Source organism: Cucumis sativus, chromosome 6, assembly GCF_000004075.3.
Source record: "Cucumis sativus cultivar 9930 chromosome 6, Cucumber_9930_V3, whole genome shotgun sequence".
NCBI classification, from domain to species: Eukaryota; Viridiplantae; Streptophyta; class Magnoliopsida; order Cucurbitales; family Cucurbitaceae; genus Cucumis; species Cucumis sativus.
The window spans coordinates 16,169,081-16,193,455 of NC_026660.2; the positions used below are offsets into that span (position 1 = coordinate 16,169,081).

At 39.7% G+C, this 24,375-nt stretch overlaps 1 protein-coding gene across 1 annotated transcript; it reads right to left on the reverse strand.

Moving 5' to 3' along the window:
* Positions 1-987: 987 nt before the first annotated feature.
* On the reverse strand, positions 988-22,722 carry LOC116404751 (E3 ubiquitin-protein ligase UPL6-like). Its single transcript, XM_031888123.1, has 9 exons — positions 22,591-22,722; positions 22,413-22,499; positions 22,149-22,289; positions 21,836-21,961; positions 21,489-21,587; positions 8,137-8,210; positions 7,920-8,028; positions 2,425-2,493; positions 988-2,032 (listed from the first exon to the last, which is right to left on the reverse strand). The coding sequence occupies exons 1-8, from the start codon at positions 22,642-22,644 to the stop codon at positions 2,437-2,439; spliced, it is 747 nt and encodes a 248-aa protein (XP_031743983.1). The 5' UTR covers positions 22,645-22,722; the 3' UTR covers positions 988-2,032; positions 2,425-2,436.
* Positions 22,723-24,375: the final 1,653 nt, after the last annotated feature.

The following is a 24,375-nucleotide window of genomic DNA, read 5'->3' on the forward strand; positions in this document are numbered from 1 at the left end:
TATTAATCTTTTTCTTTCCTACTAAAGAAGCTCTAATTTATTACTCTAGGAATGGTCCTTTCTAACTTATATACAGGTAACAAAAAATAAATTGAAGAAATACTCTGAGCTTTTCCATTTAGAAATCCCAATGAGCAAAGACTAAAGTCTTCCCGGGATTCTTAGGATGCCAAACTCCTCTCATTGGATAGACATCAATATATCTTAGATGAGAAGCTACCTTGAATAGCCTTGCTTCCTCAGCATATAAACATAAATATATTTGTTGTATTCAATCAAAAATAAAAGATAAGCTTGTTCTGAAACCAATTCCAAAAATTTCTTCGAAAATATGCTGGGAGAGTTGTTGTTGTTTAAATACTTGGTCCTTCGAAGGTTGGAATTACAATGTAACTTTTCACATATTCATGAAAAGTTATGATTCTTATTATGAAAGAATGAAACTTCGAACTAGTTCCTAAAGGTAGTACTTTTAGCTGATGTGGCAATTTGGATCAGCCATGTACGGTTGCATTCCTCAATGTGAGTGATAATCAAACCCAAACTACCTCAAAGGAATTATTTTGTACAGTAACTCCATCTTTACCAACTGCGACATAAAACTATCTAGGGTTCATGGGTTGGGGTAAGAAAACTTTTGGACCCAACCCACCAAGTCTTTTTATCATTAAGTTTTCTTCATTTTTATGTCAATTGGCATGTATTTTATAAGCTTTGAGAGAAGAAACTTAATATAAATGTATACTTGGTCAGAACCCCGTCATTTAGCCTCAATTTTCACAATGTAGAGGTATAGAATTCAGAGAGGTTATTTTATTTTCTTAAAATTACTCCCCAACTGTTAATCTATGATTAACTTTTGCTATAAAAAATTAGTCCTTATATCCCTCTTCTAGAAATTTGACAAACATATTAATCAGGCGCCTTTTTCTGAAAAATAATTGTTCATATTTTTTTTTTGAAACAGAGACAACCCTTTTTATTAAAGATGTAAGTAAAAGAGACTAATGCTCAAACTATAGGAGAATTATACTAAGAGCGAAAAGAATGACCAAAACAAAAGTACAGACAAATTGAACAAAACAATCAAAATCCTGAGAAAACAATAGAAAACTGAGAACAAAGCGAACTTAAAACCTTTCAACAAGAAGCCCAAAATCAGCTGAAAATTGCAGACTAAAAACTTCAGACTAGATGGAAGGAAACACCAAGGGAGAGCTAACAACAATGCAGCTTTGTTGAAAAAAATATCCCTCCCAAGTCATCCTTCGATCTTGAGTGAGTGACTAGAACCAGAATATTTCATAAGAACTTTAGAGGGCCAAAATAATAAAAGCATTCGTCGAACCTCATGTGATCCACTAAAACAAACCTAAAAGATAATTGGCTGAAAAACCAAGATCAAGTTATTCTATACTCAAACCAAAGTAGTTCCACATCGCTCAACAATTGACTTCAAGCGATCTGGAACTTCACATTGTCGAGCTTGTGAGGGAAATAAAGAGACTTGTTTCTCAGTAATTAAATCCTCCCTTGTCTGAAAGCGGTATTAAGATCAGATTCTAGAGGATCCTTAATCAACTGATCAATGTTTACAATGAGTAGTGGAGGCACTTTTGATTCAGATTTTACCGAAGGAGCTCAAGGTATCGTGCAATGTGATCGATTTTCTTGGGACACATAAATAAATCTAACGCCAATTGAAACATAAGGACTAGTATTTGGAGCATGATATTTCTTCCTATCTCTACATGTAAAGATCACAAGAAAAATAAGAATTTCACAAAATAACAGAAAACAAAATTAGACAAAATCAGGGCATGGCCGAGGATGAGATTAGAGATGAAGCGGTGATTAGTATTTATTGAAAATGGGAGAAAAGTAGAATGTCAAACCAATCCAAGAACATACCTCACAAATCTTCGGAGAGACGATCGTGGTCAAAGCAGTGGTTGTGGTCGAGGATGAGATTAGGGATGAAAGGATGTTACGAAAGGTATATCAACAAGAAGAAGGGTAAAACAACAACATCCTGTCAAAAATCACTTAATGTGATTGAGATCTTTTAGCATGACTGCTTGAGAACTAAAGAAAAATTTAGAATGTGACTGAGAACTTTTAGCACAACCGGGCAGCAACTTCAATAACAGAAAAACATGCATAATGTAGGAAGACAGCAGATTTAAAATTATGACAGTGTATTTATGAATGTCAGGCGATACATTAATGTTCCAAAATTCAACCAAAGTATGGGATGAAAGATATACAAGAATCTTCCATGATAAGGGCAAGACCAGGATATCCTTATCCAAAAGAAAGAAAAAAATAATCAACCAAAGTAAATTCCATGTATGATTGGAAATTATGGCCAAGGCGAAGGATGAAGCGGAGAATAGAAGGAATATTGAGCAGGGTACGACTTACCATTAGCTTAGATCAAAACCAGCATCCGCATTTATGGCATAAAGAAATTTGTTTGCCAGCTGCTCCTTGCTGCATTGCTCACAAATCATAGAGTTGTGAAAATGAAAACTTATGCAAGTTTTTTTATCCTTTTTAGAAAAGATGTATATGTTTTAGTTCATCCACAAATCAACAGACTTAATAAACTGATGTAATTCAAGTTGGACTTAGTTTTTCACAATGAATTCTCCACCAATAGTGGCTAAGAGATGGAGTATATATTGAGGATTGTAAGTAGTTACAAGTAGTTGAAATAACTGTTTTTATGAAACAGTTTTAATTGCAGTCTTAACAGCTAAACAGTTTAATTATTTAAACTGTTTTACTAACTAACTACAGCTGTTTAGCCATGGCATTCTATATTACATCATTCCACCCCCTAGCATGGAACTCGACCCGAGTGACTTAGTTGACAAGGCAGAAATCATCTGGGGCATAGTACTGTTTCAGGTCTGCCACGTTAAAAATAGGATGAATGTGCAAGTCTGGTGGTAGTTCAATTCTGTAAGCGTTATCTCAAATCTTTTCTAGGACACGAAATGGTCCTAATTGTCTGTCTTTCAGTTTGTGTTCCAGTTGGAAATCGAATTTTTCTGAGGTGAATCATTACTAAGTCTCCCTCAGTAAGGGTAGCTTGTCTTCTCTTTTTGTCTGCTGCCTTTTTGTAGGACTGAGTTGATTCTTTTAGGTGGTTATGGACTTCTTCGTGTAAATTCTGAATCTTTTCTACCATCTTTTCTGCTTCTGAGCTAGTGTCAATAGCTGTGGGGAGTGATGCTAGGTCAAAGGTTGTTAGTCTTGGCTGTTTTGTGTATACGACCTCAAATGGACATTTGCCGGTTGATCTATTCTTCATATTGTTGAAGGCGAATTCTGACTGTGCAAGAGCTAAGTCCCACTGTTTTGGTTTGGATCCACTAAGACAGCATATTAAGTTGTCGACAGTTCTATTTGTAACTTCTGTTTGGCCATCTGTTTGAGGGTGTGATGTTGTGCTATATTTCATTCAAGGTTGTGTCAAATTTGCTCCATAATGTCTTCCAGAAATGGCTTAGGAACTTGACATCCCGATTAGAAACAATGGTCTTTGGTACTCCGTGCAGCCGAACTATCTCTCGACAGAATAAATTAGCTATGTAGGTGGCATCATTTGACTTCTTACAAGCCACAAAGTGTGCCATTTTACTGAATCTGTCGACTACAACCATGACTCAGTCATACTGCCTTTGAGTTTTTGGTAATCAGAGCCCGAAATCAATTGATAGATCTTCTCAAATGGAAATTGGGGTAGGTAATGGTGAGTACAGGCCTGCGTTTATACTTGAACCTTTAGCTCTTTGGCAGATAGGGCACCTTTTAATAAAGTTGTTACAGTATCTTCTTAATTAAGGCCAGTAGTATCTCTTAAAGATTATTTCAAAAGTTTTATCCTGCCCGAAGTGTCCAGCCAATCCTCCTGAATGAGCCTCTTTTAGTAGTGCTTCTAGAAGTGATGTGTGTGGGATACACAACTGATCTCCTTTGAATAGATATCCTTCCATTATATGGAAGTCTTCCGCCTTGGTGTAGTGGCTGCATTTGGTCCATGTCATGGCGAAGTCAACGTCTTCCCCATATAGGTTAGGTAAGTGTTTGAATGCCTCGATCTCCATGGATAGAATAGTGAGTAAGGAGCTCTTCCTGGATAGTGCATCTGCCACCTTGTTCTCCTTACCATTTTGGTGCCTAATGACAAAGTCGAACCTTTGTAGGAAGGAGATCCATCGTGCGTGCATCCGAGTAATATTCTTTTGTGACTAGAGATCTTTCAAAGAGAAGCGGTTCGTTAGGAGTACAAATTCCCTGCATAGGAGGTAATGTTCCTACTGTTTGAGTGCTCGGACAAGGGCATAAAGCTCTTGTTCATAAGTGCTCCAGGACTGTCTTGTTGTGCTCAACTTCTTACTGAAGTATTCAATAGGGTGGCCTTGCTGTGATAACTCGGCTCCAATTCCGGTTCCGTAAGCATCAACAGCTACTTCAAAGGGTGATGCGAAGTTCGACAACTGTAGAATAGGGCTGGAAGTTAGTCTTCTTTTTATCTCTTCAAAGCTCTGCTGTTGCTCTTCGTTCCACTTATAGTTCCCTTTCTTTAGGCAGTCGGTTAAGGGGGTCACTATTGAGCTGAAGTTTCTGATGAATCTTCTGTAAAAGGATGCCAAGCCAAGGAAGGCTTGTACCTCCTTGATGGAGGTTGGTATTGGCCAAGACTTTATGGCTTCTGTCTTCTTTGGTTCCATACCTACTTTTCCTTCTTTGATTACGAAGCCGAGAAAGACAATTTCCTTGGTGAGGAATGTACGTTTCTTTGGATTAATGTACAGTTCAGTTTCGGCCAGGACTTGGAACAATTTTCTTAAGTGCTGAATGTGGTCCTTCAGTACTATTGTTGTACAAGAGGATGTCATCAAAGTAAACCACTATGAACTGGTTTAGAAACGAGCACTGGTTCATCAACCTCATGAAGGTGCTCGGTGCATTGGATAAGCCAAAGGCCATCACCAACCATTCAAATAACCCTTCATTAGTTTTGAAGGTTGTCTTCCACTCGTCTCCGGGCCTGATTCTTATTTGGTGATAACCGCTTCTTAAGTCAACTTTTGAGAAGATGGTAGCTTTACCTAGTTGATCTAGTAAGTCTCCAATTCGAGTAATAGGAAATCGGTATTTTACAGTGATTCGGTTGATAGCCCTGCTGTCTACACACATACTTCAACTTCCGGCCTTAGGTGTGAGCAGTGTTGGCACAACACAAGGGCTTAGGCTAGGCTTCATGTGACCCTTTTTCAACAAGTCTTCAATGTGGTCATGTAAATTAGGTAGCGAGGCTCCTGGGGTAAGATCAATTTGGTGTTGGATGTCACGAATTGGTGGCAATCCTTGCAAGTCCTTCTTTAGGTGAGGAAATCTGCAAACAAGTTCTCTAATCTAGTCTCACCTTCTTTCTCCAGGGGTTTGTCAGCCACTACAAGTCCCAAAAGGTCTTGCTCCCTTTCTCTCAAGATCTTCTTCCCGCTCACTGTGATGAAGAGTTGTCCTTTTTTCTTCTGCTTCAGGCCTTCAGAGTTTTTCTTTGTTAATGGGAGTTGAATTACTTTCCTTCCCATCCACTGGAACTCATAGGTGTTTTCCCTCCCCCTGTGTTTGGTTCAGGTGTCATGTTGCCACGGTCGGCCTAGGAGTAGATGGCACACGTCCATGTCTAAAACGTCGCACACAATCTGGTCTTTGTAGCTACTTTCGATGGATAGGGGCACGGTGCAAATTTCATTGATTGTGGTCTCTCCTCCTTTCTTCACCCATCCTATTTTGTAAGGATCAGGGTGAGGGTCTGTTTTTAGGCAGAGAATGGTCACAATCTTTATTGCTAAAAAGTTCTCACTGCTTCCACTATCACTTATAATGTCCTCTATAGCCATGAGCCATGATTGTATGGGTGGTTTGCCGAATCTCTGTCTATTTATCTCCAATTGGTCCCACCATGTTAAGGCTCCTCCTCCCAATTTTAGAGCCACAAGTTCTCGGTGTTTTTTATCCAATCCAAGAAAGATTCTATATCCCGTTTACCATTATAGGTTGGGAGGTCAATTTTCATTTTGTAGTCGTGATGAATCTCTCGTCATGCTTTATGTCCTCTATAGCCGTGAGCCATGATTGTATGGGTGGTTTGCCCTATCTCTGTCTATTCATCTCCACTTGGTCCCACCATGCCGAGGCTCCTCTTCTCAATTTTAGAGCCACAAGTTCTCGGTGTTTTTTATTCAATCCAAGAAAGATTCGATATCCCGTTTACCATTATAGGTTGGGAGGTTAATTTTCATTTTGTAGTGGTGATGAATCTCTCGTCATGCTTTATGTCCTCTATAGCCGTGAGCCATGATTGTATGAGTGGTTTGTCGAATCTATGTCTATTTATCTTCAATTGGTCCCACCATGCCGAGGATCCTCCTCTCAATTTCAGAGCCATAAGTTCTCGGTGTTTTTTATCCAATCCAAGAAAGATTTGATATCCCGTTTACCATTATAGGCTGGGAGGTCAATTTTCATTTTGTAGTCGTGATGAATCTCTCGTCATGCTTTATGTCCTCTATAGCCATAAGCCATTCGATATTCTCCGTTGTCGTTCCAAATATTTCCTTGGTCGTCGCCACTGGAAGAATCATAATCTTGCACGTTTTGCCACTCCTCGTCGTCATCTTGCTCATCATCGTCGGCGTGTCGTAGTGGGATTCCTCCCGGTCTCCTTCTTTGATCATTTCTTTGGTTGGGCCAGTTTCTAAGGTTCCTTTGAGCCCGTCAGCCACCTCTGTTTCCTGCCTTCCAGTCATAATCCTCGTTCCTTGCCGGTGCCGGTAGTTCATCCATTCTTCGAGTGAGTGAGTCTAAGTTGTCCATTACTTTGTTCATTTTGTCATGTAAATCTCCCAAGGAGTCTTCGACGGCCAGCAAGCGTACAGTGGTGGTCCTTGGAGAGAGGGTGGCGGTCTCTTCCACCTCTTCCTGCTCGCGGTTGTCCCCTGCGGCGGGGATTCTTCTCCGGCCAGCCATCCGTCTGAGGATCGGGGCTGCTCTGATACCACTTGATGTAATTCAAGTTGGACTTAGTTTTTCACAACTGCCAATAATGGCTAAGAGATGGAGTATTTATTGAGGATTGTAAGTAGTTACAAGTAGATGAAATAACTGTTTTTATGAAACAGTCTTAACTGCAGTCCTAACAGCTGAACAGTTTAATTGTTTAAAACTGTTTTACTAACTAACTACAGTTGTTTAGCCATGACATTCTATATTACATCATAAACCTAACCAAGTTATTCAACCAAATTGGTGTTAGTTTCACGTAATCACGAAAAATAAAAATTTCTTGGTGGACTGGATGTTGTATGGCCAAGTAAAAAAGAAAACCCAGCCATAATGGACGAGCCGTGAAGGTGAAAAACATAGGATATGTTTGAGAATGATTTTTTAGAGTTAAAATCACTCCGTATATGTTAGAAGCCACTCTGGCATGCCCTTAACTATTGAGAATTTTAATCAATTTAATGTTTGATTTAATACTTAAACCCGATTTTCATAGCACCAAATTTGATTTTCAATGACTAAAATGTGTTCCTCAGAGTAATTTTGGACATGACATGTGATTTTTATCATTTTAAAATGTTGCTATATACTTAATTATTTTGAATCTAATTGTTACATTTGCAATTATCCCATTTTTTTTATGTTCCACGCTAATCTATATATGCCTGAATACAGTTTCAAGCATGTAGCCAGGAATGTCTCGCAAAGTACTGAGTTACTTTTTCACATGATTTTTGCTAGCAGGATAAATTAGTTTAAGCTCTAGAAGGAACCAACTTATCCCCTTAAGGGAAACCAAAACAAATAATTAAGAATAACGAGGATACGAATTTTACCCAGGAAATGGAGAAAAATGAACAAAACACCAATTTCCTTTGTATGCAAAAACATGGCTCAAGATATTTAAGGCCAAGAAGAGGTCCTCGAGAGCAACCAGTTACAAACCTAATGAAAAAGCAAGATCCAATTGTTATATTTCTGAAGTTCAGTTTTTCTCTAAGCCAACTTGAGACAAGAAGTAATGACCAACTGATGTGTAATGAAAATACTCACTTCAGAAATTTCTTTTGGTTTTCCACGGAGAAACTTTTGATAACTTCCCAAAACATCTCAATGACATAATGCTCCTGAAAGCATGAAATAAAAATTCAAATTTCGATGTTCCCACATTTCAAAAGCATAAAAGAACATGATTAAAAAAGTGAAGATGTTTCTCAGTTTCCTATCACAAATTTCTTGATCATGGTTGTGCCTGACCAAACAGGGCATTACAAACAATACAAGTCCAAAGTTTGTTTTCATAGTCATAGAAACATAAGAGAGGACTAGAAGTCTGAATAATGGTAATCAATTTATCCCCCAGTTTCAAACACAAATACAGGCATACACATTGTAAGAATTCGAAATTAATTGAAAAATATTAAAAAGAATCTAAACGATGACCAACTCCCTAAGCTCCAAAGACTTCAAAACCATCTCCCAATTACCCGGGTGAGATCCTCCAACATCATCTACAATTATGAAATTTAATTGACTTGACATCACAATTCCGATTGCACTACAATAAATCTAGTATTCGATATCCTAAACCAAGAATTGTTCAACCTCCAAAGGAAGATTAATTGTAACTAATCTTCTTGCAAGATTTCAAATTTTCAAAATTTTATCGAACACAATATGCAAAAAAATTATGCAGAAAAGAAAAGAAAAGAAAAGAAAATACATATGTAGAAAAAAGGGTTTAATAGAACTTACCCTATGAACCTGATATTAAAAGCTGAAATGAAATAGACCAGTCAAAGACAGCAACTCGATTTATCTTGGAACCACAAAAGACTAGCAACAAAACCTCACAGTATTTAGCCATTGGTCCATGATTTGACCTAAATTAGGGTTCTCTTTATGTTTTTCTTATCATTTCCCATCGCAAGGGAATTTTTTTTCCCACATCTTTTCCCCTTACAAGGACTTCAGTTGTCACCACTTAGAGTCCATGTAAGGCTAAAAACAATCTAGTTCACTTCGTTTATTTCTCAGATTTTAATGATTAGTAAAATTCTGCCTCTACACTTTTACGAGCATTATGCCTCTTCGAAAATGAACAACTTGAATCTTAAGGAAGACTAGTTTCCTTATCCTGAACCTGAATCTTCACATCATCAAGGAAACCCACATCTATTCCTTCAGGTGAACTCAATAAGGAAGACCCTTATTCCTCTAGGGTTTAGGCTTTGGTTAGTTGCTGCCCAGATCACAAGATCAAGTGTACTCCTAATCATTCTAGGTTCTTGCTTTAATTAGTTTAGTGTTTCACGTCACATGAAAATTAAAGGTCGACAATGGCACATTATCAAAACTACTAACCTCCTCCCCCCTCCCCCTCCCCCCACCCACACACCCACACAAAAAGAAGAATAAAAATGCAAATCTAAGTGCTTAACCCTACTGACTTCGTATGGTCTAGGAGAAAAAATGTTCCTCCTTTAACATACTTCTTTCCCAAATAGTATAATTAATACTAGCATGAAATAGGATTCAAGGCACATGAGGGCAGTTGATGTGGCAATGATAAACGAGTCATCAAGAGATTATATAACAGCAAACCAGCCTTTTCATGCAAACCACGTTACTATCTCAGTGAGCCAGTGATACCTGGAATTCAAGCTCATTGAACATGTCGATCCATTCTTTCTGTATAAGCTGCTGAAACCCTCTCAAAAAATGAGAACTTTGCTGTCGTATCTGAGGAGGACATGTTTTCAATCAACATTGGAGTAGGGAGACACATTGGATAAACAAGGGACAAACTATGCTGAAAGTTCAAACGATGATTGGCAACAAGATGAATGAATGTGATGACATTTTCACAGGTGACACGACGGTTTCTTCCTCCAGGAAGTAGCTCTTCTTCAGTTTGCTTTCCATATTCATTGTTTATAATAACAAAATATAGCCCTAGTTCAGAAATGTCACCTTCATAATGCTGTCCAGAAAAATCAGAAGGGAAGACCCAAAATTTAAGATAAGGAGTGAGAAAAAGATTCTATGAGGATACTAGATTGATCTAGATCATCGATCAACAGGCTAAGTGTGGTATCAGCTAAAAGTGATACCAGGGAATACACACCTTTAAGAAAATAAGGTGGCGATACAATTCAGGATCCAAGCATGGCAAGTCATTTAGATAGTTCTACCTGTTGTGATGATAAACATTGGAAATATTCAATGTTGGGTTAAATATTATTCCATCTTTATACCATGCAACCATGCAATATTAAACTCTCATAAATTATATAGAAAGCTGATAGACCTCCCATAGTAAAGGTGCATTCCCGTAGAGACAAGAATAGAAAGAAGAAAGAATGATTGAGTGTTAGTTGGTATTTTTCCATTTGTGTGGGCCCTTAGGAATGTGTTTGTTAGAGTGGGGCCAAGTATTTTATTATTTCTCTGAGCAATTACTTAAGTGTCTTGAGTGGGAGGGTATGAGTATCTTTTTGGACATATGATTTTGGTCTAGACTCTCATTAGAGTCTGGAGAGACTTGGGAGCTCTCAAATCCTTTCCCACAGTTGATAAATAAAATTTTGGCTAAAGCCTTAACAGTTTTGGTATCAGAGCCAACGTTCCTGGTATGGTTGGTAAAAATTGAGCGAGGATATGAAATTGTTAATACACGGGATGGGAGTGACGGGAAGTGCCTCAAAAGGATCCACATCTAGTGAAAGAACGATTACAGACAAGGGAAAGGGAATAATGAATGAGGAACAAGTTCAGGAAGAAAAAAGTGAACAAAAAACTAACCCGGTGGTGGATGAGGGAGTTGGAGTACCATGTGCACCAAATATTTGTGAGATACCCCTTTTTGACACGAAGCTACGAAAATTGGAGGTGCCGATATTTAAAGGGGAGGAAGAAGAGAACGTGGATGGATAGCTACATCATGTGGAGTGCTATTTTGTGGTGAATATCTGACGAAGAGAGATAAGTTGGATGCGGCGGTCCTGTGCTTGGAGGGGGAAGCTTTGGACTGGTATCAATGGAAGGAGGATAGAAAGAAAATCTGCAGCTGGACAGAATTCTGACAGCTTCTGTGGACGAGATTCAAAGCGTCCGACCAGGGAGATAAACACGCAAGGTTGATGAAATTACAGCAGGAGACCACCGTGAGGGATTACCGGCGGCGATTTGAACAATTTTCGGCCGGCCTTAAAGATATGAGTAATGCAGCCCTAGAAAGTAAGTTTGTGTGTGGGCTGAAGGAAGAGATCCAAAGTGAGATCTGAAAATTGAATCCAGTGGGCCTACAGGCTAAAATGTTAATGGCCCAAATAATTGAGAAGATGATCAAGTGGTTCAATTGAAGAGAATTCATGGGGCAAGTGGAAACCCTAATTTATCACTTAAAATGTCGAATAGTGGGCCAAGCGGGTCGGGAAGTCAAACTGGGTCAAAGGCCTCAAATCGGGTCGCTACATCACGAACGATTACGATTAACCCTAGCCAAAATTCATCGTATTCATCCACGACGATTACTTCATCGCAGGAATCGGGCGCGAAGAGTACGATGTCTCAACCATACCGCCGAATGACTGACAACGAAGTGCGGATTAAGAAGGAAAAATATTTGTGTTTTAGATGTGACGAGAAGTTCAGTCCGGGGCACCGCTGCAAAAGACGTGAATTGAACAACATTGTTGTTCAAGAAGGGGAAGACTTAAGTGACAGAACCGATCAAGTGGGGGAAGAAATCGAAACCAACGGGAAATAGTGAATCTGTCGATAAATTCATTGGTAGGTTTCAATTCGCCGAAAACCATAAAAATTAAAGGAGAAATAAGGGGACGTGAGGTTGTGGTGCTGGTCGATGGGGGAGCCACACACAATTTAATTGCAGAAGAGATAGTCAAAGAGCTAAAAATTTCAGTAGAAACCATGGATGCATATGGGGTTGTTCTGGGAACCGGAGGCGTAGTCCAAGCAACCGGTGTGTGTAAGGATGTAAACCTGACAATCGCCAATTTATCAATCACTCACGATTTTCTCCCTCTACCACTCGGGAGTGTCAACATTATATTAGGAGTTACTTGGTTGGAAATGTTAGGGAAAGTAATTTTTTATTACAAGTTGTCGGAGATGGAATTCTCACTGGGTGAATGGGTGGTAATTCTTCAAGGGGATAGAAGTTTAGTAATATCCCAAGTGTCACTTAAATCGATGATGAAAACCTTTGAGAAGGAAGATCAAGGTGTGTCAATCGAATTAAGTGCAGTTGAACAGTGGGGAGCAAGGGAACACATAGCAGACTACTTGAGTAAACTACAACCAAATTTCAAAAAGTTCTTCAGTCCTTTAGCGTTGTGTTTGAACCAAGCAATCAATTACCCCCACCTCACGATCATGATCATGCTATTGAATTAAAACTAGGGGCTCGTGCAGTGAACGTGCGCCCGTATCATTATCCCCAATTTCAGAAAGATGAGATAGAGAAACTAGTTAAGGAAATGCTGCTAGCCGGAATAATTCAGCCAAGCAAAAGTTCCTTTTCAAGCCTGTGCTCCTTGTTAAGAAAAAAGATGGTAGCCGGCGATTTTGTTGATTACCTAGCACTGAATCTTGCCACTATACCAGATAAGTATCTGATTCCTGTTGTTGATGAACTGTTAGACTTATTATTTGGGGCAACCATATTCTCCAAAATTGATTTAAAGTCAGGTTATCATCAAATTCGGGTGCGGGCGGCCGATGTTCACAAAACAGCGTTTCGAACCCACGAGGGGCACTATGAATTCCTTGTGATGCCGTTTGGGTTGAAGAACGCTCTGGCAACATTCCAATCAGTCATGAGTGATGTTCTTTCCCCATATTTACGCAAGTTTGTTTTGGTTTTCTTTGATGACATCTTAATTTACAGCAAGTCCTTGGACGAGCATTTGCACCAATTGGCAATGGTTTTGGAAACTCTAGTAGCTCATCAACTGGTAGCCAACTTTGAAAAATGCCAATTTGCGGTTGACAAAATTGAATACTTGGGCCATGTTATTTCTTCAGAGGGGGTGGCAGCGGATCCAACAAAAATAGAAGCGATGGTTAAATGGCCAGCACCCAAGAACGTGAAGGAGCTAGGTGGGTTTTTGGGGCTAACGGGGTATTATCGGAAATTTGTTGCAAACTACGGTTCTATTGCGCTGCCCTTGACACAACTGTTAAAAAAAGGTAACTTTAAGTGGAATGAGACGGCCGAGAACGCATTTCAGCAGTTAAAAGTCAGCAATGATGTCTGTCCCAGTGCTAGGTATTCCTGATTTTTCACAAAGTTTTATGCTGGAAACTGATGCTTCGTGTGATGTAAACTATAGCTAGTTAGTTAGTAAAAATCCCTAACTAATTAGAAATACAGCTGTAACTAACTTCCTAAAACAGTCTTGTAACTAACTAAATAAAACAACCTTGTAACTAACTTGTAACTAACCTTGAGATATCAATATATAACAGTCTCCTAGCCTGAAATATGGCAGAGAATTCTTTTGAAAAATCAATCCAACTTTGAATTACATCAAATTGGTATCAGAGCAGCCCCGATTCTTGGACGGAATGGCTGGCCGAAGAGTTAACAACCCTGCCACGGGGGAAAACCGTGTGCAAGAAGCGGCGGAGGAAATCACCGTCCTCTCTCCAAAGACATCAACAGTTCGCTTGCTGGCTGTTGAAGAATCTTTGGGAGATCTCCACAACAAATTTGATAGGTTGATGGAAAGTGTCGAACTGTTAAACCGAAGAGGAGAATTCCCACAGCCACCACCACGGAATGAAATTAACTTCCAAAACGACCAACGTTTTGGTGAAACAAGAGGCCGGCGAGCAAGGGGATACGTTAGAAACATGAACAATCCACGAGGACTTCAAAGAAGGAGACCCGGTTACGCTATACAGCAACAGCTTGACGAAGACTTTCAAGAAGATCAAGAAGCTTGGCAAGAAACCCAAGAAGAGATGATTCTTCAAGCGGGGATGAACAAGGAAACATGTGGAACTTCAATGATGAAGCACGAGCAGGAAGAAATAACCAAAGAATTGAGGCCAGAAGAGGAGAATACCACGATTATAAGATGAAGATTGACCTTCCCATGTATGATGGCAAACGAAACATAGAAGCATTCTTGGACTGGATAAAGAGTACTGAAAACTTCTTCAACTACATGGATACGCCTGAACGCAAGAAAGTCCACCTAGTAGCCTTAAAATTAAGGGCTGGTGCATCAGCTTGGTGGGATCAGTTAGAAATCAATAGACAAAGATGCGGGAAACAACCGGTTCGCTCATGGGAAAAGATGAAAAAATTATTGAAGGCAAGATTCTTACCACCAAACTACGAACAAACTTTATACAATCAGTACCAAAACTGCCGCCAAGGTGTCCGGACAGTAGCTGAGTACATTGAAGAATTCCACCCAGCCTGAGTGCAAGAACAAACCTAAGCGAAAATGAACAGCACCAGGTTGCAAGATTTGTGGGAGGCCTTCGATTCGACATCAAGGAAAAGGTCAGACTACAACCATTTCGTTTCCTGTCTGAAGCAATATCATTTGCAGAAACGGTAGAGGAGATGATTGCAATTCGATCCAAGAATCTAAATAGAAGATCAGCATGGGAAACAAATTCGACAAAAAGCAAAACAAACGACCAACCTTCAACCTCAACAAAAGCAAAAGGGAAAGAGATTGATAATCAAGAAGTAGCCGTTGAAAGAAAGAAAGAACAGACGTTCAAGCCTAGTGGTCAGAACAGCTACTCCCGCTCGTCATTAGGAAAATGCTTCCGATGTGGCCAAACTGGCCACCTGTCCAACAACTGTCCGCAAAGAAAAACCATTGCAATAGCCGAAGAAGGAGGACAGATAAGTGAAGACAGTATAGAAGCAGAGGAAGAAACTGAACTGATTGAAGCAGATGATGGGGAAAGGGTCTCTTGTGTTATCCAACGGTTACTAATTACGCCCAAGGAAGAAAAGAACCTGCAACGCCACTGTCTTTTCAAGACAAGATGCACCATAAACGGAAGAGTATGTGACGTAATCATAGACAGCGGCAGCAGTGAAAACTTCGTAGCAAAGAAATTAGTAACAGTCTTGAATCTAAAGGCTGAAGCACATCCAAACCCTTACAAGATAGGTTGGGTGAGAAAAGGAGGAGAAGCCACGGTCAGCGAAATCTGTACAGTCCCTCTCTCCATTGGAAACGCCTACAAAGACCAAATTGTTTGTGATGTCATTGAGATGGATGTATGCCATCTCCTACTAGGAAGACCTTGGCAGTATGATACTCAATCATTACACAAAGGGAGGGAAAATACATATGAGTTTCAATGGATGGGAAGAAAGGTAGTCTTACTCCCTATAACGAAAAAGATTAACGAAGGGTTAAGAGGTGAGAAACAGTTATTCATCACTGTTAGTGGGAAAAACATGCTTAAAGAAAGGGAACAAGACATCCTAGGACTGGTTGTTATTGAAAAAACCAAAGAAAAACAGGTTGAAGACATAGAACCCAAATTACAGCAGCTCCTTCATGAGTTCCCTCATATAAAGGAAGAACCGAAGGGACTCCCACCCCTTCGAGATATACAGCACCACATAGACTTGATTCCGGGAGCATCACTACCAAATTTGGCTCACTATAGGATGAGCCCCCAGGAGTACAAAATACTTCATGATCATATTGAGGAATTACTAAAGAAAGGGCACATCAAACCTAGCCTCAGCCCGTGTGCAGTACCAGCACTTCTCACGCCAAAGAAAGATGGAAGCTGGAGAATGTGCGTTGACAGCAGAGCCATCAACCGCATCACGGTAAAGTATAGATTTCCCATTCCAAGGATTAGTGACCTGCTAGATCAACTCGGAAAAGCCAGTATCTTTTCGAAAATTGACTTGAAAAGTGGCTATCATCAAATACGGGTAAGACCTGGCGACGAATGGAAGACAGCCTTCAAGACAAACGAAGGATTATTTGAATGGATGGTCATGCCATTCGGCCTTTCTAACGCACCCAGCACCTTCATGAGATTGATGAACCAGGTACTTCACCCATTTCTCAACAAATTCATAGTAGTTTACTTCGATGACATACTTGTTTACAGCACAAACAATGATGAGCATTTACTACACCTAAGGAAGCTGTTCCAAGTCTTAACAGAAGCGGAACTCTACATAAATACTAAGAAAAGCATGTTTATGAAAAAAGAAATTGCATTCCTCGGCTTTATAATCAAACAAGGAAGCATAAGCATGGAACCAAAGAAAATCGAAGCCATCCATACATGGCCGACTCCTGCCTCCATTAAAGAAATACAAGCCTTCCTCGGCCTGGCTTCGTTTTACAGGAAATTCATCAGAAATTTCAGCTCTTTAGCCGCACCACTAACTGACTGTCTAAAGAAAGGAAACTTCAAATGGACCCCGTTACAACAAGAAAGCTTTGAAGATATCAAAAAGAAGCTCACATCCAGCCCTATCCTTAGATTACCAGATTTCTCTTCACCTTTTGAAGTAGCAGTTGATGCATGCTGTACAGGGATTGGAGCTGTCCTAGTACAACAAGGACATCCTATCGAATACTTCAGTGAAAAACTCAGCACCTCAAGACAGACCTGGAGCACATACGAACAAGAGCTGTATGCCCTCGTCCGAGCACTAAAACAATGGGAACACTACCTGATCTCTAAAGAATTTGTACTCCTAACTGACCATTTCTCACTAAAATACCTTCAAGCTCAAAAGAATATCAGTAGGATGCACGCACGCTGGATATCCTTCCTCCAAAGGTTTGACTTCGTGATCAAACACCAATCAGGCAAAGAGAATAAGGTGGCCGATGCTCTAAGCAGAAAAGGCTCCCTACTCACAATACTGTCCTCGGAAATCATAGCATTCAAACATTTACCCGACTTATACGAAGGTGATACTGACTTCAAGGATATCTGGTACAAATGCTCCAACTTCTTAGACGCTGATGACTACCACATTGTTGAAGGATATCTATTTAAAGGAGAACAATTATGCATCCCGCACACCTCACTACGTGAAGCCTTAATAAAGGAAGCACATTCTGGAGGGCTAGCTGGACATTTCGGACAGAATAAGACATTGGAGATCACTTCCAAACGATACTACTGGCCGCAAATAAGAAAAGACTCCAATAATTTCGTAAAAAGATGCCCCATCTGCCAAAGAACCAAAGGCTCCAGCACGAATGCAGGATTATACTCGCCACTACCCATCCCGACCTCAATATGGGAAGATTTATCAATTGACTTCGTGATTGGATTACCAAAAACACAAAGACAATTTGACTCAATAATGGTTATAGTGGACAGATTCAGCAAAATGACACATTTCGTAGCATGCAAAAAGACAAATGATGCAATCTACATAGCCAACCTCTTCTTTAAAGAAGTAGTACGACTACATGGAGTACCTAAAAGCATAGTATCAGACAGAGATGTCAAGTTCCTGAGTCACTTTTGGCGAACACTGTGGAAGAAGTTTGACACAACACTGAAATTCAGCACCACAGCCCACCCACAGACAGATGGACAAACTGAAGTAACAAACAGGACCCTCGGTAATCTGCTACGCTGCCTTAGCGGGTCAAAACCAAAACAATGGGATCTAGCATTGGCTCAAGCTGAATTCGCCTTCAATAATATGATGCTGCCTACTTTCAAGCACATATGGGTCAACTGTCAAGCACATGATGCTGCCTACTTTCAGATGAGCAACATCATTCCGATCTTAACAGTCAGAAGAGCAAATCAAATCAATCCTAGCATATTCACAAATCACAACTAAAAAGTACAAACATTACAAAATAAAACATGCAGCGATATCAACAAGCATTCTGATAAATAATTAGCCAATTAATTGACATTACAAAATAAATAAAGAAAAACAAGCATTCTGATATTTTTCTATTTGTGCGGGCAGCCGATGTTTACAAAACAGCGTTTCGAACCCACGAGGGGCCCTATGAATTCCTTGTGATGCTGTTTGGGTTGAAACGCTCCGGCAACATTCCAATCAATCATGAGTGATGTTCTTCGCCCATATTTACGCAAGTTTGTTTTGGTTTTCTTTGATGACATCTTAATTTACAGCAAGTCCTTGGACGAGCATTTGCACCAATTGGCAATGGTTTTGGAAACTCTAGTAGCTCATCAACTGGTAGCCAACTTTAAAAAATGCCAATTTGCGGTTGACAAAATTGAATACTTGGGCCATGTTATTTCTTCAGAGGGGGTGGCAGCGGATCCAACAAAAATAGAAGCGATGGTTAAATGGCCAGCACCCAAGAACGTGAAGGAGCTAGGTGGGTTTTTTGGGGCTAACGGGGTATTATCGAAAATTCGTTGCAAACTACGGTTCTATTGTGCTGCCCCTCTTGACACAACTGTTAAAAAAGGTAACTTTAAGTGGAATGAGACGACCGAGAACGCATTTCAGCAGTTAAAAGTCAGCAATGATGTCTGTCCCAGTGCTAGGTATTCCTGATTTTTCACAAAGTTTTGTGCTGGAAACTGATGCTTTGGGTGTGGGTATTGGGGCTGTCCTAATGCAAAATCAACGACCAGTGGCCTTTTTCAGTCAAGCTTTACCTATTACCCATAGGTTTAAGGCTGTTTATGAACGGGAGATTATGGCAATAGTGCTGGCTGTTCAAAAATGGCGACCATATCTATTGGGTAAGCCTTTTGTGGTGCGTACAGATCAGAAAAGTTTGAAGTTTCTTCTTGAACAACGGGCTATCGGGGGAGAATATCAGAGATGGATCGTTAAACTATTGGGGTATGATTTTGTGATTGAGTACAAGAAAGGATTGGAAAACAAAGCGGCCGATGCCTTATAGAGATTACCACCGGTATTTGAATTGGGCCTCGTAAGTATTGTGGGCGGGCTAAACCCTTCAGTTTTCATCGATCAAGTGGCTGGAAATGAATCTCTTAACAATATTCGACTATCCTTGATAAATGGACAACAAGCTCCAGAGGGATATTCGCTACAAGGAGGAGGATTCACCTGATATTACTTTATTATTAGCTGAATTCCATAACAGCCAGATAGGGGGACATCATGGTGCATTGAAAACATATCAAAGGCTAGCAAGGGAGGTATATTGGCGAGGTATGACAGCCCATATCCGCACCTATGTTGCTGAATGTTCCGTGTGTCAACAAGCCAAATACTTGTCTTTAACTCCGGCTGGTTTCCTTCAAGCATTACCCATTCCGGACTGTGTGTGGGAAGATATTAGTATGGATTTTATTGAGGGCCTCCCCAAATCCGAGGGTTATGATGTTATATTGGTAGTTGCGGATCTTCTTTCCAAGTATGCACATTTCATCCCCTTGAAACATCCATTTGGTGCAAAAGTGGTTGCTGCTGTTTTTATGCGAGAGATTATTCGTTTGCATGGATGCCCCTGAAGTATAGTGTCGGATCGTGATCGTATTTTCACAAGTCTATTATGGGAAGAGTTGTGGAGGTTGTTGGAAACTCAGTTGAGACGAAGCACCACTTACCACCCCCAAACAGATGGTCAAACGGAAGTTGTCAATCGAGGGGTGGAGACGTATCTAGGGTGTTTTTCTATGAACACACCTAAACAATGGGTTAAATGGCTAGCTTGGGCTGAATTGAGCTATATACAACAGTCCGTACAGCCACATTGATGACCCCCTTCGAGGCCCTCTATGGGCGACCACCCCCTTCTATATTACCATATGTGAAGGGCTCGAGCCAGGTGAATGATGAAGTAGACCATTTGATGAAAGAAAGAGATGAAATTTTGGGCGTTTTGAAGGCCAATTTACTGAAAGCACAGCAGCGAATGGTCAAATATGCTAATGCTAAAAGACGGGAGGTGCAGTTTGAGGTTCATGATTGGGTTTATGTGAAGTTACGCCCTTACCGACAGTCCTCTCTCAGCCGTTTTAAGCACTCCAAATTGGCCCCAAGATTCATTGGTTCATTTATGATCGTGGCACGAATTCGTTTCGTTGCATACCGTTTGGCCCTTCCCAAGGAATCGCTTATACACCCGGTCTTTCATGTTTCTGTTCTTCGCAAGGTCGTGGGTTCAAACAGGCCATTATTCCCAATTTCAAAAGATTTGGCTGCTGATTTGTCTATGCAAGTGTCTCCGGTAGAAGTATTGGGAGTTTGCAAAACAATAGAAAAGGAGGACAACTTAGAAGTTTTGATCCGTTGGAGTGAGGGGACACTTGAAAGTGCAACGTGGGAACAAGCTGCTCTTATTCAAGAAACAGTTTCCTGAATTCCACCTTGAGGACAAGGTGGCTATTTGGGGGGCGGGTAATGATAGACCTCCCATAGTAAAGGTGTATTCCCGTAGAGACAAGAATAGGAAGAAGAAAGAATGATTGAGAGTTAGTTGATATTTTTCTATTTGTGTGGGCCCTTAGGAATGTGTTTGTTAGAGTGGGGCCAAGTATTTTGTTATTTCTCTAAGTAATTACTTAAGTTTCTTGAGTGGGAGGGTATGGGTATCTTTTTGGACATATGATTTTGGTATAGACTCTCATTAGAGAAGTGTGTAGAGATTGGGGAGCTCTCAAATCCTCCCCCACAGTTGATAAATAAAATTTTGGCTAAAGCCTTGACAAAAGCTAATGTAGAACATCCCCTTCTTTATGTTTCTTGAGTTTTATCCTAGAGGAGGTGTTTGAATTACCATTTTTATAGTTTAGGATTAGTTATTTGAATTAACAATTTTGTATCTTGAGTTAGTTATAAGTAAACTAACTCAACCCCAAGTTAGTTTAACAACTCTTGTAATCTCCAGCCTATAAAAAGGCTTCTCATTTTCATTAATAAATCATAAAAAAAAAGGCATTATACATAAAGATTTCCTAGCTTTGCAATTACAGCACCAAAAGCAATGTACAGTTCAGATGAGACTTTATTCCAGTATAGAGTAGCTCTGTAATTGCAGATCAAGAAAGTGAATGTAGCATGGAAATCCCAAATTCAATGTTTGGAAGTTAGCAATTGACAATCTCATTAGTAGGAAGACAGCAGATTATTAGCAAATTCAATGTGATTGAGATCTTTTAGCATGACTACTTGAGAACTTTTAGCACAACCGGGCAGCAACTTCAATAACAGAAAAACATGCATAATGTAGGAAGACAGCAGATTTCAAATTATGACATTGTATTTATGAACGTCAGGCGATACATTAATGTTCCAAAATTCAACCAAAGTATGGGGTGAAAGATATATAAGAATCTTCCATGATAAGGCCAAGACCAGGATATCCTTATCCAAAAAAAGAAAAAACTAATCAACCAAAGTAAATTCCATGTATGATTGGGAATTATGGCCATACCTTTGCCAAAAGAACTTCGAGGAAATGGAAAAGCTGGAGATGTTGCTCATGTATCATTCCCGAACCAGGATTGGGGTAGAGCAAATGGTCAGCGATTTGCTGGATTACCAAGCAGAAAATAACTTATATTAGAAAAAATGAACAATACATACCCACATATTACTGAAATTTTATGAAATAGATTTCAAGCAACCAATTTTTATATTGAAATGTGATCTCACAACTATTTTTATTTTGAAAAGCGATTTCAAACAACTATGGCTGTTTCATCACGCTTCATGTTATCCAATAATACTACAGGATTAACAAAGCCATGCCATGCTAATAATAAGGAATGTCGTGATAACCTTAAATAAACCATACTGCACGTCAAAGGCTGCCCGTGTAATGTTCTCCATGACATCTTTAAAAATACCACCACCATCAATTCCTGCCTCCTCAACTCCAAATTCATTAACAAAAGACACACGTATCTGCATGCAGAAAAGTGAAGCAATTGACCCAACACAAACAAGAAAAAACTAATAAACAATTACAAGTAACTCTGCAACTATAGGATGCAGAAGAGGGAAGGGGTCGTTTTCACGAGGGCAAAGAAAAAGATAGAAAAAAGTAAGATAACAATTTCATTTTTCATAAATCATGGAAGTCTGAAATTACCGATCCTCGAAGATCAACTTCAGACAATGCACTCATCTGACTGAAAGCATCTTCCAATATATGATTTCGTCGAATTCTAAACCGGTTTCTGGCAAAAACAGCAAGAGATCCATTCCTTTGCCTAGCTGCTGCTAGTTGTGTCTGTGAAATGAGTTATAGAGAAAGTAACCATAAATAAAAAATATCTTACATATTTCTATAACTAACAGTCATCCAAGAAATTCAATATTGTGGATAAGGAAACCAAAAAAATAACTTGCTTACAGTGAAAATCTTAACCCTGCTAGTAAACGGTACTAAAAAGGGAACTCGCTTGTGTATATCATTTGCTCTGGTATTTTCCATCACTGCCTACAAAGAAACAAGGCCAAGTAAATAATTAGAATTACGATCAGATAGTGGTTTCTCTCATGGAAATTCCATTGCAAAATGGAAGGTTCACCTGGTCTAGAGATGGTAATTCTCCTTGAAGATCATTATTAGACAGATTCTTCATAAATCAGATGTGGGATATTTGTTTTGAAAATTCTCGGGTTTCTCGAAAAGCACGCATCTTCTCGGATCACTTTCCTTTATTCTTGGAGGCTGGTTCTTTTCTTTGGGGTCCCTCTCCTTTTCGGTTTTGTAACAGCTGGTTGGTGTCCAGTGATTCTAATCAGATTATTGTTGAAACAGTGAGCAACTCTAACTTCCAGGGATGGGCTGGTTTCATTCTTCATGAGCAGTTGAGATCAGTTAAATTGGCAGTAAAAGCTTGGAATATTGCTGCGCAAGCTAAGGTAAAAAAAAAACAGAGAAATCCTTGATGTCAAAATTAGAAAAATATGATTCTGTGGCTGAGTTGATTGGATTAAATCAAGAAGAGTTGAATTCTAGAGCTGCTTTGCAAGCGGAATTACTTAGTATTTATCAAAACGAAGAGCGTAATTTTATTCAGAAGAGTAAACTCAATTGGCTTTCTTTGGGTGATGAGAATACGGGCTTCTTCCACCGGTTTCTAAATGCGAAAAAAAGAAGGAACCTCATAACTGAATTAAAAAATGATGATGGGGTTGTCTCGACTTCATTCCGCGACATTGAAAGGCTTGTGCTGGAATTTTTTGAGTCACTTTATACCAGAATTCCGGGGGACAGATTCATCCCTATTAACAGTAATTGGTCTTGTGTTTCCTCAATTCAGAATGAGGCTCTTGTTACCCAATTTTCAGTGGAGGAGATCTTTAAGGCATTAAAGGCACTTGGCAACAATAAAGCTCCGGGCCCGGATGGCTTCACAGTGAAGTTCCTAATCACCCAATGGTCTATTTTCAAGGATATCTTCAAATCACTAATGTCTGATTTCCACAGAAATAGAAGATTAAATGCTTGCATCCAAGAAAACTTTATTTGTTTAGTGCAGAAAAAAGAGAATGTGACTCTAGTCAAGGATTTCCGTCCAATCAGCCTTACTACGTTAGCATACAAGGTCGTTGCAAAGGTTTTATCTGAACGTCTAAAACAAGTTATGGATGCAATTATAAGCCCCACTCAAAGCGCCTTTATTGAAGGTAGGCAAATTCTTGACCCAATATTAATTGCTAACGAGGCCGTGGAAGATTATAGGGCAAAATGGAAAAAAGGATGGATTTTAAAACTTGACTTGGAAAAAGCCTTCGATAGGGTGAATTGGAACTTTTTAGAAAAAAATTTATCTTTGAAAAAGTTTAGTTCAAAATGGACATCATGGATAATGGGCTGCCTAAAAATTCCAAAGTATTCAATCTTCATCAATGGTAAGCCTAGAGGCCGGATAACAGCATCTAGAGGTATCCGCCAAGGGGACCCCCTCTCCCCCTTTTTATTCCTCCTAGTAAGTGAGGTTTTAGGAGAAATCATAAACAAGCTTCATATTAACAGCCAGTTTGAAGGTTTCCTTGTTGGCAAAGACTTGATCCACCTCCCTTTGCTTCAATTTGTCGATGATACTCTTCTCTTTTGTAAGTATGATGTGAAGATGCTCCTTAAACTTTAAAACGTCATTAGTTTATTCGAATGGTGTTTGGGGCAGAAAGTAAACTGGGAAAAATCAGCCCTTAGCGGCGTTAATGTGGGAGAGGAAGATTTGTTTCAAACAACAAATCTGATAGGGTGCAAGGTAGAAAAGCTTCCGATTATATATTTAGGTCTCCTTTTGGGAGGCTACCCTCGACAAAAGTCTTTTTGGCAACCAGTCATTGATCGAATTCAC

What these genes read in the sequence shown, in the direction of transcription:
- LOC116404751 (XM_031888123.1), bottom strand. Translation starts at nt 22,644, where the DNA reads ATGAAGAATCTGTCTAATAATGATCTTCAAGGAGAATTACCATCTCTA. An exon ending in AAGTTGATCTTCGAGGATCG is followed by an intron (nt 21,962 to 22,148) that starts GTAATTTCAGAC and finishes TTCTGCATGCAG; the next exon opens with ATACGTGTGTCTTTTGTTAA. An exon ending in CATTTTTCTCCATTTCCTGG is followed by an intron (nt 2,494 to 7,919) that starts GTAAAATTCGTA and finishes TGAGCAATGCAG; the next exon opens with CAAGGAGCAGCTGGCAAACA.